Raw genomic sequence first — 12,476 nt, 5'->3', positions numbered from 1 at the left:
CACACACACACTGCGTGGTTAACATAGGCGTACACACACAAGCACCGTTGGCTTCCCCACAAACCGGTACCTATTTTATCGACCCAGGAGGAATGGTGTTTTTTTTTTCAAAACACGAACCGAACCTCGTATAGCAGCAGCTCCCAAGGTCGGTAGTTGATACCAGAGGTGTGGACTCGAGTCATGTGACTTGGACTCGAGTCAGACTCGAGTCATGAATTTGATGACTTGCGACTCGACTTGGACTTGCATAACAATGACTTTGTCCCACCTATGAGATGTGGACTCGAGTCATGTGACTTGGACTCGAGTCAGACTCGAGTCATGAATTTGATGACTTGCGACTCGACTTGGACTTGCATAACAATGACTTTGTCCCACCTCTGGTTGATACAGCACATGTGTGTACAGTGCCCTGTGCAAAAATGTGTACAGTGCTCAACTAAATGTTTTATTTTGACCGGGCAGGGCCCACTGAGCTGTATACGATTCCGAAGTGACCTTGCCTCGAATGATGGCTCAACGAATTGGCGGCTTAAATGTAGAAGATTGAGTGCCGTGGCCGCCTTCCCCACCCAGCCCCACCCACCCCATATATGGAATGCACGACGGACAAAATAATCCCCTGTGGGTTGGTGTAACCAGAGGTTCCTACCAGTATAAATAGTCGTATACAGTACATACAGGCGGCCACCCAACGTGGTCCCGCTTCTTCACTCAAACAACTGACCCCGATCTCTTCCGGGCTCCCCTCGATATCCTCTCTCCCACGTGACCCTGACTCCTCTCCTTCCGAATCGTCAGATCCGGCCTTCCCATACTGCCCTGCTGGCTCCACCTCCATTCACCTCGCTTCCCATTGGAGCCGAGGTGAACGGCGGCCCCTCCCACACGCCCCCCATACCGGGCTCCGCCCCCCAATACTCCGGGCCGTGTGATTGGGCCAGAGCCCAGCAGCAACCCCATTTACGCTCGCAATACATGACCCCCCCCCCCTGATGAAAAATCCAGCCGTCCCGGCTCAAAAAGGATAAAATAATGCCTTAAGCCCACCAGTTCAGTTTGGTTCCAGCTGCCTAAATGGATAGATATCTGCATTTTTCTGAGAAGGCATCAAAAGGCTGCAAGCATCCGGCAGACGCATTTTGCTATGTCTGCGGCCAATTTATCATAACAAGAGCGAAAAAGTACTCTATGGAATCATCTGCTAAGATGTGTGAGGCCTACAAGGCATATTTCGGAATGCCTGTCGGGGATCAAGACAAACCCTGGGCACCTCATTTCACCTGCCAGCAATGCAAAAAAAACTCTGGAAGGTAAGATGGACAATTGTTGCTCGGAATTTTATGTTATAAAATTTGTAAAAAAATAAATAAATTGTAAAAGTTTTTAATTTTCAAATGTTTTACAATTTTCAATGTTATTGAAAAAAAGATATCATACATGAAAAATGTTGCGAGGATCTCTTACACATACATTACCATATTGATATGGTAGTTCCCATATGAATAACCCAACCGGCAATGGATACCCGTTGTAAAAAAAGGGGAAACCCAATTCTCTTATTTGTATTCATTAATCCCCCCCCCCCCCGGCACGTGAAGGACTCACAAGTGACGTCATCACATCTATCCCTCTATTTAAGGATCGAAGCAGGAGGATTTCTCCACAAATCTGGCTTGTCGCCTGATGAAGCTAGTTGTAATCACTGGTGAAACGTCGTACTCAGCTTGTAAATGTTGTGGATTTGCTCTCCAAAACACCGGTGTGCTGTACTAGTAACGAATTGGCATGTTCTGTTTACGTGACAAACCTTATTAGTTGGCTGTGTCGGGTAGTGGCAGGTTTAACGACACACTTATTTTTACACGATCTAACCCAAAAGAAACACCTGTATTATGGATAAGATTTTGTAGTCTGAATTTAAAAGGGAGATCTGCCGGTAGCTGTCCCTTGTGGAGTCTAAGGGGCCCCTGGTTTGCAGAGGACAGATATCCGAGCGTCATTCATGGAGTCGGGGAGGTTGTCCTAATTGTAGCGTGGCATCGAGGGTGCCCTTAAGCTTTGTTGAAAGTGGGGGGGGGGGGGGGTGCATCTTCTTGTAAATATCTACAGGAAATCCATCCGGGATGCAGCTATGGCCAAATGTAACTCTGGGCGTGATGGGTCCACACAGCTCTTTGCTAAGATTCACACTCAAGCCGGGTAAAGGGACTTTGTCAATGATGGAGCTGATGGCTTCAATGGATGGCGAGACGGATTTGTAAAGAGATTCATAGTATTCTATACATTGTTCATTGATACCCTTGGTTTTGGTTAGTGGGGGGGGGGGGGGGGGTCGTTTCACTTGCGAATGGACACTCTGCGTGAACGATGTCTCCTGGTTTTCAACATGCTTGCAAGAACTCTTGCGGTGGTCGGGGATGGTTCGTGGAATGGAAGCCTGTTTTTTTAAATAAATAGCCTTGATGTTCGGTCATTTAATAGCTTATTGAACTCGTTTTATCCCGTCCATTTATTTTAAGATTTCTGCGGAAGGTGAGGTCTTAAAGTTTCTGTGAAGCCTGGTCAGTCTCCTCCAATTGCTGATGTCTTTCCTGGATTTTCGTCCGTATGCGGACCCTTCTCTATCAAGTCCCCTGAAGTATCCCTTAAGAGCATCCCACAATATCTGGGGGGAAGGAGAAGGTGTCGGGGCCATATTATTTTCAAAGAAATCCTCCTTAAGTTCCCTGATGAACGGATCTTCCTCCAGGAGTCGTCTGTCCAGGGACCAAAGGCGGTTCTCGATCTCGTCCGGATTCAAGACGAGTAGCATTATCACTGGGGCGTGATCAAAAAGTTTCACGTATAAGATCGTGGTGAGGTGTGCTTATTAAGGTCTGGAAATGAAAAAATAATCTCGAGTGTCTTGTGTGCCCTAGAGATGTGAGTGAAGTCCCTTTCCATTGGGCGAAGTGTAACTTTGTTGTCTTTTCTAAATATCTCAACCTCCTTTCATTCAACCTTTGAGAACCTCTTTTGACCTATTCAAATAATCAGTGGGGCCCATAATTGAGTTACTCAGCAGGCAATGGGTCTCTCTTCAATCAGATACCAAACTGTAATAACGTTACCCATGATGCAGTCAACAACTTTTGATTACTTTAAATACAAATAAATGTATGCGTAACATTTTTTTTTTAAGGGTTTGTCTGTTATTTAACATCTACTCATGGGTAATGTCATACACCAATGTAAGACTGTTCACCTGGAAACATTCTTTATTTTAGGTCAGGGCCCTGTGGTGTATAATTCAGTCCAACAATTTTTCTGCCTCTCTATACACGACCAGCGTCCAGTGGAGTATATGATGAACATAAACTAAGTGGTTCACATTAACAAATATTTACCAAGGTAATTGAGGTAATATCTGATGGCTGCTGTTCTCTTGAAATCATTGCCAAAGTCTTGTCAATAAAATCAGGACTATGAACACTTATTCTTCCAAAAAAGATGAACTTGTTTTGTTTGATGTAACTGCAAATTAAAATGTGCCACGTATCACAACCGGAAAAATAATTGTAAAGTGGCTGGTTGATATAATTGTGGGTGTGTCCAGATCAATCTCACACGCACTACAAGTTTTAAGATTCGAGAGACTTTAATCACGCAGCCCTCCCAACAATACCCAGCAGCCAAAAATCAAAGTTTTGCCAACAATACTTAAGAACAATAATCAAGAGTGCCACAACAACACATTTCAAGTGGAGTGTATATTATCCAGCAATAGGTTTTTACCCTTTATTTGGCACCAAAACTGACACCTTTATACGAGGGATCATGTTTGCAATAACCACAACACTTGCAGTCAAAATGCAAACAAGAAGAGACAACTCTGATAATGATATGCGCTGTTCTTGAAATTGATTGGTCCACACCCGAGACGGCTTTTCTTAGAGCCTAGTCTCACATGGTGTTGGAGCAGGTGACACCAAAAGGCGCACAACTGAAAAACATCATCCCTTGTATAAAGGTGTCATTTTTGGTGCCAGATAAAAGGTTAAAAACCTATTACTTTATCTTGCTATTGGCAAAAGAGTTCTCATATTGTATATTATCCCCAGTATATTTCCCCCCCACTCTGACGGAGTGTCTTCCCACTGGTATGTGAGTATATTTTTCCCTTAAAGTAGCACAATCAAATCAGACGGTACACATTTCTCAACGAAAATCGGAGCCTCGATGGACCCTCAGAGGGACGTGTAGCGACCCAAAAAGAGAACGCTTCCATTGCGGTTGTCACGAATGAGGAAGATGAATGGGTGATCGGCGCAAAATTGAAAGGGTGGCTGGAAAGGCATGGCACACATCACCATCATGACTAATGCGGTGGCGGCAGCCGCCTCTGTCCCCTCTTCATTCACTTCGACAAAGGCGCGGTGGGCCACGTGCGAAACAAACAGGTCACGTTTTCCGTCCATGCCCGACAAGTCGGCAGTGAGCGGCGAGAAGAGGTCTCCCATGCCGAGGGTCGAGAGTGGCTCATTGAGGGTGTAGCTTTGCTCCAGGCGGAAGCGTGGGAGATGCAGCAAAACGTCCCCAGAGTGCATCGCCATGGGCGATGTCCACGTTTGAAGGTTCAGAAGGTTCAGCTCCCTCTCCAGCTGATCCATTAATTGCAAGAGCAACGAAAGAGACGATTAGAGCACAAGTGACCGAACAGACAATGCTTAGGTGAAGCATTAGGGAGAATGCAACAACTCCTGTGCTTACACAAGGAACTGGAATGTGAATGTGCAGCCCTGCAGCATTGCTTGCTCCTACCACTTGTGGAAGAAGGGCCTGCACGGTGTAGTTATGTTGACCTTCTTTCGCATTGTACGTAGCCAACCGTGCTAGTAAAAATAATAGACTGCAATTAAGGACGTGTATGACCTGTGATGTCAGGCAAGACGTTATTGTTGTGAGTTAATACAATAAATATATAGGTTCATTGGTATACTCTTATAAAATGCAATAAAGTAAAAAGTAATAATAGACTGCAATTAAGGACGTGTAACCACCTGTGATGTCAGGCAAGACGTTATTGTTGTGAGTTAATACAATAAATATATAGGTTCATTGGTATACTCTTATAAAATGCAATAAAGTAAAAAGTAATAATAGACTGCAATTAAGGACGTGTAACCACCTGTGATGTCAGGCAAGACGTTATTGTTGTGAGTTAATACAATAAATATATAGGTTCATTGGTATACTCTTATAAAATGCAATAAAGTAAAAAGTAATAATAGACTGCAATTAAGGACGTGTAACCACCTGTGATGTCAGGCAAGACGTTATTGTTGTGAGTTAATACAATAAATATATAGGTTCATTGGTATACTCTTATAAAATGCAATAAAGTAAAAAGTAATAATAGACTGCAATTAAGGACATGTAACCACCTGTGATGTCAGGCAAGACGTTATTGTTGTGAGTTAATACAATAAATATATAGGTTCATTGGTATACTCTTATAAAATGCAATAAAGTAAAAAGTAATAATAGACTGCAATTAAGGACATGTAACCACCTGTGATGTCAGGCAAGACGTTATTGTTGTGAGTTAATACAATAAATATATAGGTTCATTGGTATACTCTTATAAAATGCAATAAAGTAAAAAGTAATAATAGACTGCAATTAAGGACATGTAACCACCTGTGATGTCAGGCAAGACGTTATTGTTGTGAGTTAATACAATAAATATATAGGTTCATTGGTATACTCTTATAAAATGCAATTGGAGGCTTTCAAGGAAACCTTGAGAACTGATGCTATCAGAATAATAATGAGGTCACTTGAATAAAAATGTCTTCAACATGTGGATATTCTATTTAACATGTTGGAATGTGCAAATGTGTAACATGAAATACCTTTTCCAAACCGGTAGTTTCATCTTCGATGGCAGCTGGCAGCAGAATAATCATGCTCAGTTCATTTCCCACATATGGAAGCTCAAGTACTTTTAAATTCATGTGCTGGATAAAGCCATGTTTAAACTTTTTCTCTTGGAACATCATCTGCACTGGCTTTGTCTCTCGCTGTGCAAGAAAAATAAAACACATAACTGGTTATTCCCCATTGCGCATACAGAACTCCTCTTACCCGCAACTCCTATTATATGCGTCAACTGTAGGGTCTGTGAATTTTCCGATTATCCTCAGGCCCTATTCCCATTGTTTGTCATTATCCGCGACTTTTCCCCACGCCTTCCCATCATGCACAATTTAATCCCACAATGTGTGCGGACAAACGTGGTTGCAGTTACCTTGTTAAGGTAAAACGTTTTCTGGGAGGTATTTTGAAGATTAAATGGTGTGGCCCACTTCCCTTTGAAGTAAACAGCATTCACGACTACGAGTCGGGTCATGGAGTCCACAGTGCCCTCGCCCAAAAGATCTTTTATTTTGCCTAGAAGAGAAAAACACGTAGCATTCAGTTAAATAGAAATACGTAAAAACTCATTCAGTATCAAGATTTTTCATCAGTGCAGTTTTGCAATGGGGGTATTTGGACACTTCCCTTGAGGTATATCATATGCGGGAAGAAATGGAATACTGCATACATGTGTAGTGGGTTCTTATGACGGTGCAGATGACTCGTAGAGGCAACGCTTATTTATTAACGGATAACACACTTAACGCACTGTGTATAGACCACTTGTCGAAGGGGTAACAGCCCCTTCACCTGATGCTAGCTGGGAGGTACACTTAATCTAACACACCCTACTCTTGAACTAGGGTCTCGGGTCCTCCGGCTAAGTGGGTCCTAAGGGAGGCTAGCCGACCCGACCCAGCCAAGGTACAGGTCTCGACCCTCAGCCACACGGACCCGGCCCTGACAAGTATGTGAGGCTCCGAGGCTTCCAGGGTCGCACCACTGGCTCTCTCTGCCCGGCCCCGACAAGGACGGCAGCCCAGAGGAGTCCCAGGGTCGAGCTAGCCGGTCTTCAGTCTTCTACTGGCTCTTCTGGCTTCGGCTCGCGCACACTGCCCAACTCTCTCGGGCTCCTGCCTTTAATACATCTCCCCACCGAGGGGCGGGGTTCTGTGGGATCCCAGGACACCCCGCAGTCCCCACCCGTTGGGAGGGGCCACGGGGGATCCAAACACCCCGCAGCCCCCTCCCCACAGGAGGGGCCCCGGGGGATCACAGGACACCCCACAGCCCCCCCTGCCACGGGGCTAGGGATATCGCGACTGTCCCCTGCAGGTAAGCAGTGGGTGCTAGCCGGAGATGGTGTACGTTCGCCTAATAAAATCATTACACGTCAACCACTCATCAGTGCCTATCTCATTACAGACCAATTCAGACCTTATTGGTCACCCCGTGCCCCTTATAAATCTCAACGTTCATCCTACAAAGTCCCTTCACCAAGGGAGAAACACATTTTTTTGTAAATTATATTTCCCTGTACAAGAATACGGGTAAACCGTGTGGGTTGACAGGCATGATACTGGAGAAAACCAACCCACGTGTAAAGGAATAATCTTTAGAGGTCTGTAAAGGCAAGTTGAGACCCCATGTACCATGCTGCTACCAACCGTATTGTCTCAACATGTGAAAAAACAAATACTTTACCCTGAGACAAGAGAAAATATATCATTCACCTTCAGTGTTTCCTTCGACCCAGGAGTTGATTTCCTTCCGTACATCATTACATGCTCCGGTGAAGTCTACAGCAGCCAACTCAGCCTCATAAAACTTCTGAGTCCTTTCTAGAAACTCCTAAAGCAGAGAGCCATGGCAACACATTTACTACAATATACATTTGCCAGCAATAAAACATGCCAAATGTTTAAGTTTCAAATCGAGAGTGAAAACTTTTCTTTAGAACTGCTTTATGCTTAGTTTGTTGTCCTTCCCCCGCACACTCCGATTATCACGGTTGGCTACGTACAGTGCGAAAGAAGTGCAACCTATGTACATACATCACATGTTTCTACATTAGGTTAAACATTCCTCTTTCTGAGCACCTTGAGGAAGCCGAAGGTCTTCTCGCCGTAGAGACGGTTGGCAATGCGAAGGACGCAGCCCGCTCCGGGAGATTTCAAAGTGCCGAGCAGACTCTTGAAAGCTTCGTGAACATCGCTCATTCCTTCATAGCAAAGTACCTACGACACATTTAACACGGGAGAAAAAAATGCACAAATGTAATATTTTCACGCCTTCTTTGGGAATCCAACACATCCTCGGTAACCCAGTATCCTTGCTGTTGCGGCTAGGACTTCACCCAATGCCTCACAGCAGCCTGTGCAGAGGCTGCGTGCAGCTGTGATGGGCATTCTGATGGGCAGGCACGTAATGAGTCACACCAAAAGCGATTGGATGTGAATTGTTGTGATTCAAGGTCTTGAAATTATACATTATAGTATCATTGCCTGCACCTTTCTGTTGTTGTTGTTGAATGTGTCCAGGTGTGTCACTCCACTCAAGAATTGTATTCGGGTCAACGACGATTTATCATCAAAGGGAGTTGATATCGTGCTGCTCGCAGCAGACATCGCAGCTATCGCGATTTTCACCTGAAGACGAACGCTTGTGTTGCGTTTGAAACGTCGTGATTTATTTTATTTTATTTCTACCTACGTGGCTTTACCGAAAGAACCAAAGAGTATCATAAAGTATCTCTGCCGTCAGGCAGCCAAATGTCTATTTTGGCTTGTTATTTTAAATGACCATGCTGCGTAAAGTGTACGGTCGTCTGTAAATCATTGGTTCGAATTGTCACTGCAAGGCAACAGTAAATGTTGAGTTTCGGCAACTATCAAATGTGGCTGTCACAAGCGGTGGCATGGTGTGGTTGGCATGGGCCCTGGGAGAGCCGCAACTCTTGCGGGGGGGGGGGCCCAATCGGTCACAAGGGGGCCTCGAATCAACAAATAAGAATTGTTAAGAATTAAACAAAATGTTTATCCATGAACAATTGCCTGCGGTCTACAACGGACCAAGCCCAATAAACGCATCTGGCTTTCATATCAATAGAGCAACAGCATCAAGCAGCGTGATCCACCCCCATTGAGTAAATCCTAGACCGATGGGCCGGTATGAAAACAAGACGCACATTACTTAATTGTGAGTATTGTTACCTTCAAATATTTTTTTGTATTAATACCTGGCACTGTGAGACTGTCTTTCTTCTCTAAAACCAAAACAATAATGAGTTAATGCCGACTTTATTGTATACGGGTTAAAAAACATCCGTTATTTCAGTAAAAGCGAGTCGTGAGAAAGGAGTCGGGGGGGGGGGCATAGTCGTAACTTGCGTAGCCCCCCCTATCGGATTAGGTCGTTGCGTCCCTGGTGGAAGGAATGCAATCAGGGCCCAAACCGGGTTTCCCTCTCATTACAGCCCAGCTCCTGGGCCCCACCAGCCCGTGGGCTCTGATGCAGTTGCAATGCCTGCACACTGGATAGCTATGCCACTGGCACGGCCACTTTCCATTATTGATCAAGTATCATTGCGTACTCTTTGGTTCGTTCGGTAAAGTCACGTAGGTAGCAAAATAATAGATCACGACGTTTCGATCGCAACACAAGCAGTCTTCATCAGGTGGGACAACCACAGCAAGAAAAAACTGCTTTAGTAGACTATCATTGCGTAGCTGGGTAGCTGGTTAATGGAGCACTGTTGCAATTTATGAATGGGATTTGGATATTCATTGGCAGCTGATTGGCTAAAGAGAAGGCGTCCAGAGGTTTGGAGTCTGTGAGATTCATGAGTATCGTGGTAGCAATTCACACAATAGGATATGTACTGTTTAATTGGAGTAATAAAATGTGGATCTGCAATATACATGCCGTGTACTCGTTTTCTTTAACAAGCAACCTTTGGATGTGACCACCCATCCCTCCAAGCCAGCTAGCCAGTCAGCAAAACTGTAATTCTGATATCGGACCCCTGTCTCTCTCCACTTTTTTCTTGCATTCTCTGTCCTGTATATCGCAATTTATCTCGATTTCTCGCTGCATCTTTGTTTCCATCCGTTTATCAATTCCTCTCTCCCCTCTCCATGCTTCACTGTATCTCACCCACTTCCCTCCCACGATCTCTCTCCCCCGTTTACTCTCTCACCTGTCACCTCTCACACTCGCTCTCCTTATTCCCACGTATCTCTTTCCCGTCTCGATGTCTCTTGCCTCTCACTAACCCTCTCTCTCCCGCTGCTTGTCACGTTCCATTGCTGTCCTCTTTCCGTTTTGCTCTTTCTTTCCTCTCCATTTCATGCCCTTTCACTCTCTCCCCACCACTCGCCGTCTCTCCCTCTCAGCTCTATCTCCTTGTCTTCACCTCCCGCCTCTGTTCTAATAGAGTACGGTAAGCATGAGTGTGATAGTGAGAGTATGATGATGATTTCGCATGATAAGAGTATGCCACATATTTGTGCGTGGAATATTCGTCCGGGGTGGGGTGGGGCGTGACACGAGTCCACAAAGACGTCACCATGCACGAGCAATTGTGAGCGCGGCAGCCAGCCAGACAGGAATCCACTCAGGTTATCCGGCCAAAAAAAAATGTTAATTATAAATGTTGTGGGTTTTACTCTCCAACACACCCCACCAGCAGCAGTGCCTCAAAGGTGGCCTGCGCAAGGCAGAGCAGCACAATCGACTCGCTGATCTTCGTCTGCATGCGTTTACTGAGAATGACCACGCCTCATTATGAATGGGCAAAGTATACAAATACCGTTTTCTTCTTGGTTCTTTCGGTAAAGTCACGTAGAAGGGAATTAATAAAATAATACAAATAAAACAATGAAATAATTCTCACGACGTTTCGGCCACAACGCAAGCAGTCATTCACAGGTGAAGAACAGGTCTGTCGGAAAGACAGCCAGACGCACCTGAGGACGACTGCTTGCGTTGTGGCCGAAACGTCGTGAGAATTATTTTATGTTTTATTTTTATTATTCCTCTTCTACGTGACTTTACCGAAAGAACCAAGAAGATGAATCCCTCCAGTCACGAAAGCTTTAAATCGAAATATACAAAGACCGTTTAAAATTAATGTTCTTCGTTACAAAAAAGTTAACCTGTTTTTGTCTTAGATGTTTCGTCGAAACAAATGTTGTCGTTTATGTTTTCATCAAATGACAGCGACGCCCTTGGGATACGCGTTAAGAGAGTAATGGGAGAAATTGCGTTGCACGATTGTGGCATCACTTCTTAAAATAAAACCAGGAAATTATCTGCCCTGATTGATAACAAGACGACGTTTTGGGCAACGTGCCTTCTGTCACAGCACACAGCATGGTACTGTATTATTTTAATCGTTCGAAATGTGTCCGTCGAGAACATTTCGTTAGTGTGGCACCAACTCGACAGTCCACAGCTGTGCACTCAAGATTCGCGAATTAAACGCCGACAAATAAACTGCACAAGTGGTCCAGATGTCTCGTGACCCCCGATTGGTGTTTTTTTTTTCTTTTTGCATATCCACTTATGTTTTAAATAAACCTTCCTTTTAAAACGACACATTACGTTTTAGAGAATTAATTGGGAGGGGAGGGGCGGGTCACAAGACATCTGGACCCCCCGTGTACAGTCCACGTTCAAGTCGAAGGCACATGCTGCCGGGTTGGATTCGTGAGCGATTTTTTTTGCTGTTGCTGCTCTTGTTGTTTGCTGTTGTTTGTTTGTTGTTGTTGTTACCTTGGACATTTGCTCAGACGTTTGTCCCTTGGCGCCGAGTAGCACCATGGCCAACGCCGCGGAGATGCTGAGCGGGGAGAAGAAGACATTGCCACCAGCCTCCCGTGCACCCAGCGTCTTGAAGACGTTGATGGCGAACTCGGCGTTGGCTGCAACCGCCTTCTCCATCGCTGCCTGGGGTCGCGTCCTCGAAAACTTTCAACTGAGCGGAGAGACAGAGAGAGAGGCCCTGTCCGTCAGGATGAACTCGTTCCTCTGCTCTGGATTTGTTTGGCTGGACACGCCTTTAAGTTGTTCATCCTTCCTGTTACAAGCACCACCACGCAGGGCGTTCCTATAGCGTGGGGAGGGTGGTGTGGGTGGGTAGGGGAGGGTGGAGGTGGGTAGGGGAGGGTGGGGGGTGGGTAGGGGAGGGTGGGTAGGGTAGGGTGGGGGTGGGTGGGTAGAGGAGGGTGGGTGGGTAGGGTGGGTGGGTAGGGAGGATCGGGTTTGGGGTGGGTAGGGTGGGGGGTGTAGGTTCGTGTGGAGGGAGGGTGGGGGGAGAGTGGATCGACACAGCACGGGGTAGATGTCATTGTTGGGGAGTCTTCATGAGGTTGCTGAGCCAATGGCAGTGGAATTACTGCAGCGAATGACTTCTTGGTTCGGCATTCCGCGTCAGGTGCTGCTGGGTAGACTCCAGCTCGTTGTTGTTGTTACGTTTTGTTTAAGTGACACACCTCACTAATTGGCTTGTCGGGTAGTGACAGGTAAACGACATATTTATATTTACGCGATCTCACCCAACAAACACCTTT

The 12,476-nt window shown here is 45.4% G+C and overlaps 1 protein-coding gene across 1 annotated transcript; it reads right to left on the bottom strand.

Moving 5' to 3' along the window:
• Positions 1 to 3,630: 3,630 nt before the first annotated feature.
• LOC144949620 (leukocyte elastase inhibitor-like) lies at positions 3,631 to 11,970 on the bottom strand. The gene is made up of 6 exons (XM_078879591.1): positions 11,680 to 11,970; positions 8,004 to 8,141; positions 7,638 to 7,755; positions 6,296 to 6,438; positions 5,901 to 6,068; positions 3,631 to 4,646 (listed from the first exon to the last, which is right to left on the bottom strand). Exons 1-6 carry the CDS (start codon positions 11,845 to 11,847, stop codon positions 4,233 to 4,235), a joined length of 1,149 nt encoding a protein of 382 aa, XP_078735717.1. The 5' UTR covers positions 11,848 to 11,970; the 3' UTR covers positions 3,631 to 4,232.
• Positions 11,971 to 12,476: the final 506 nt, after the last annotated feature.

This window comes from Lampetra fluviatilis, chromosome 54, assembly GCF_964198595.1.
Source record: "Lampetra fluviatilis chromosome 54, kcLamFluv1.1, whole genome shotgun sequence".
NCBI lineage: Eukaryota > Metazoa > Chordata > Hyperoartia > Petromyzontiformes > Petromyzontidae > Lampetra > Lampetra fluviatilis.
Note: the sequence above shows the minus strand (reverse complement) of the source record. Positions and strands in the feature narration are given on the sequence as shown.

Coding starts and splice junctions, on each gene's coding strand:
- LOC144949620 (XM_078879591.1), bottom strand. CDS start 11,847: ATGGAGAAGGCGGTTGCAGCCAACGCCGAGTTCGCCATCAACGTCTTC. Junction 7,756..8,003: donor AGACCTTCGGCTTCCTCAAG/GTGCTCAGAAAG, acceptor TCTCTGCTTTAG/GAGTTTCTAGAAAGGACTCA. Junction 6,439..7,637: donor GGTCGAAGGAAACACTGAAG/GTGAATGATATA, acceptor TTTCTCTTCTAG/GCAAAATAAAAGATCTTTTG.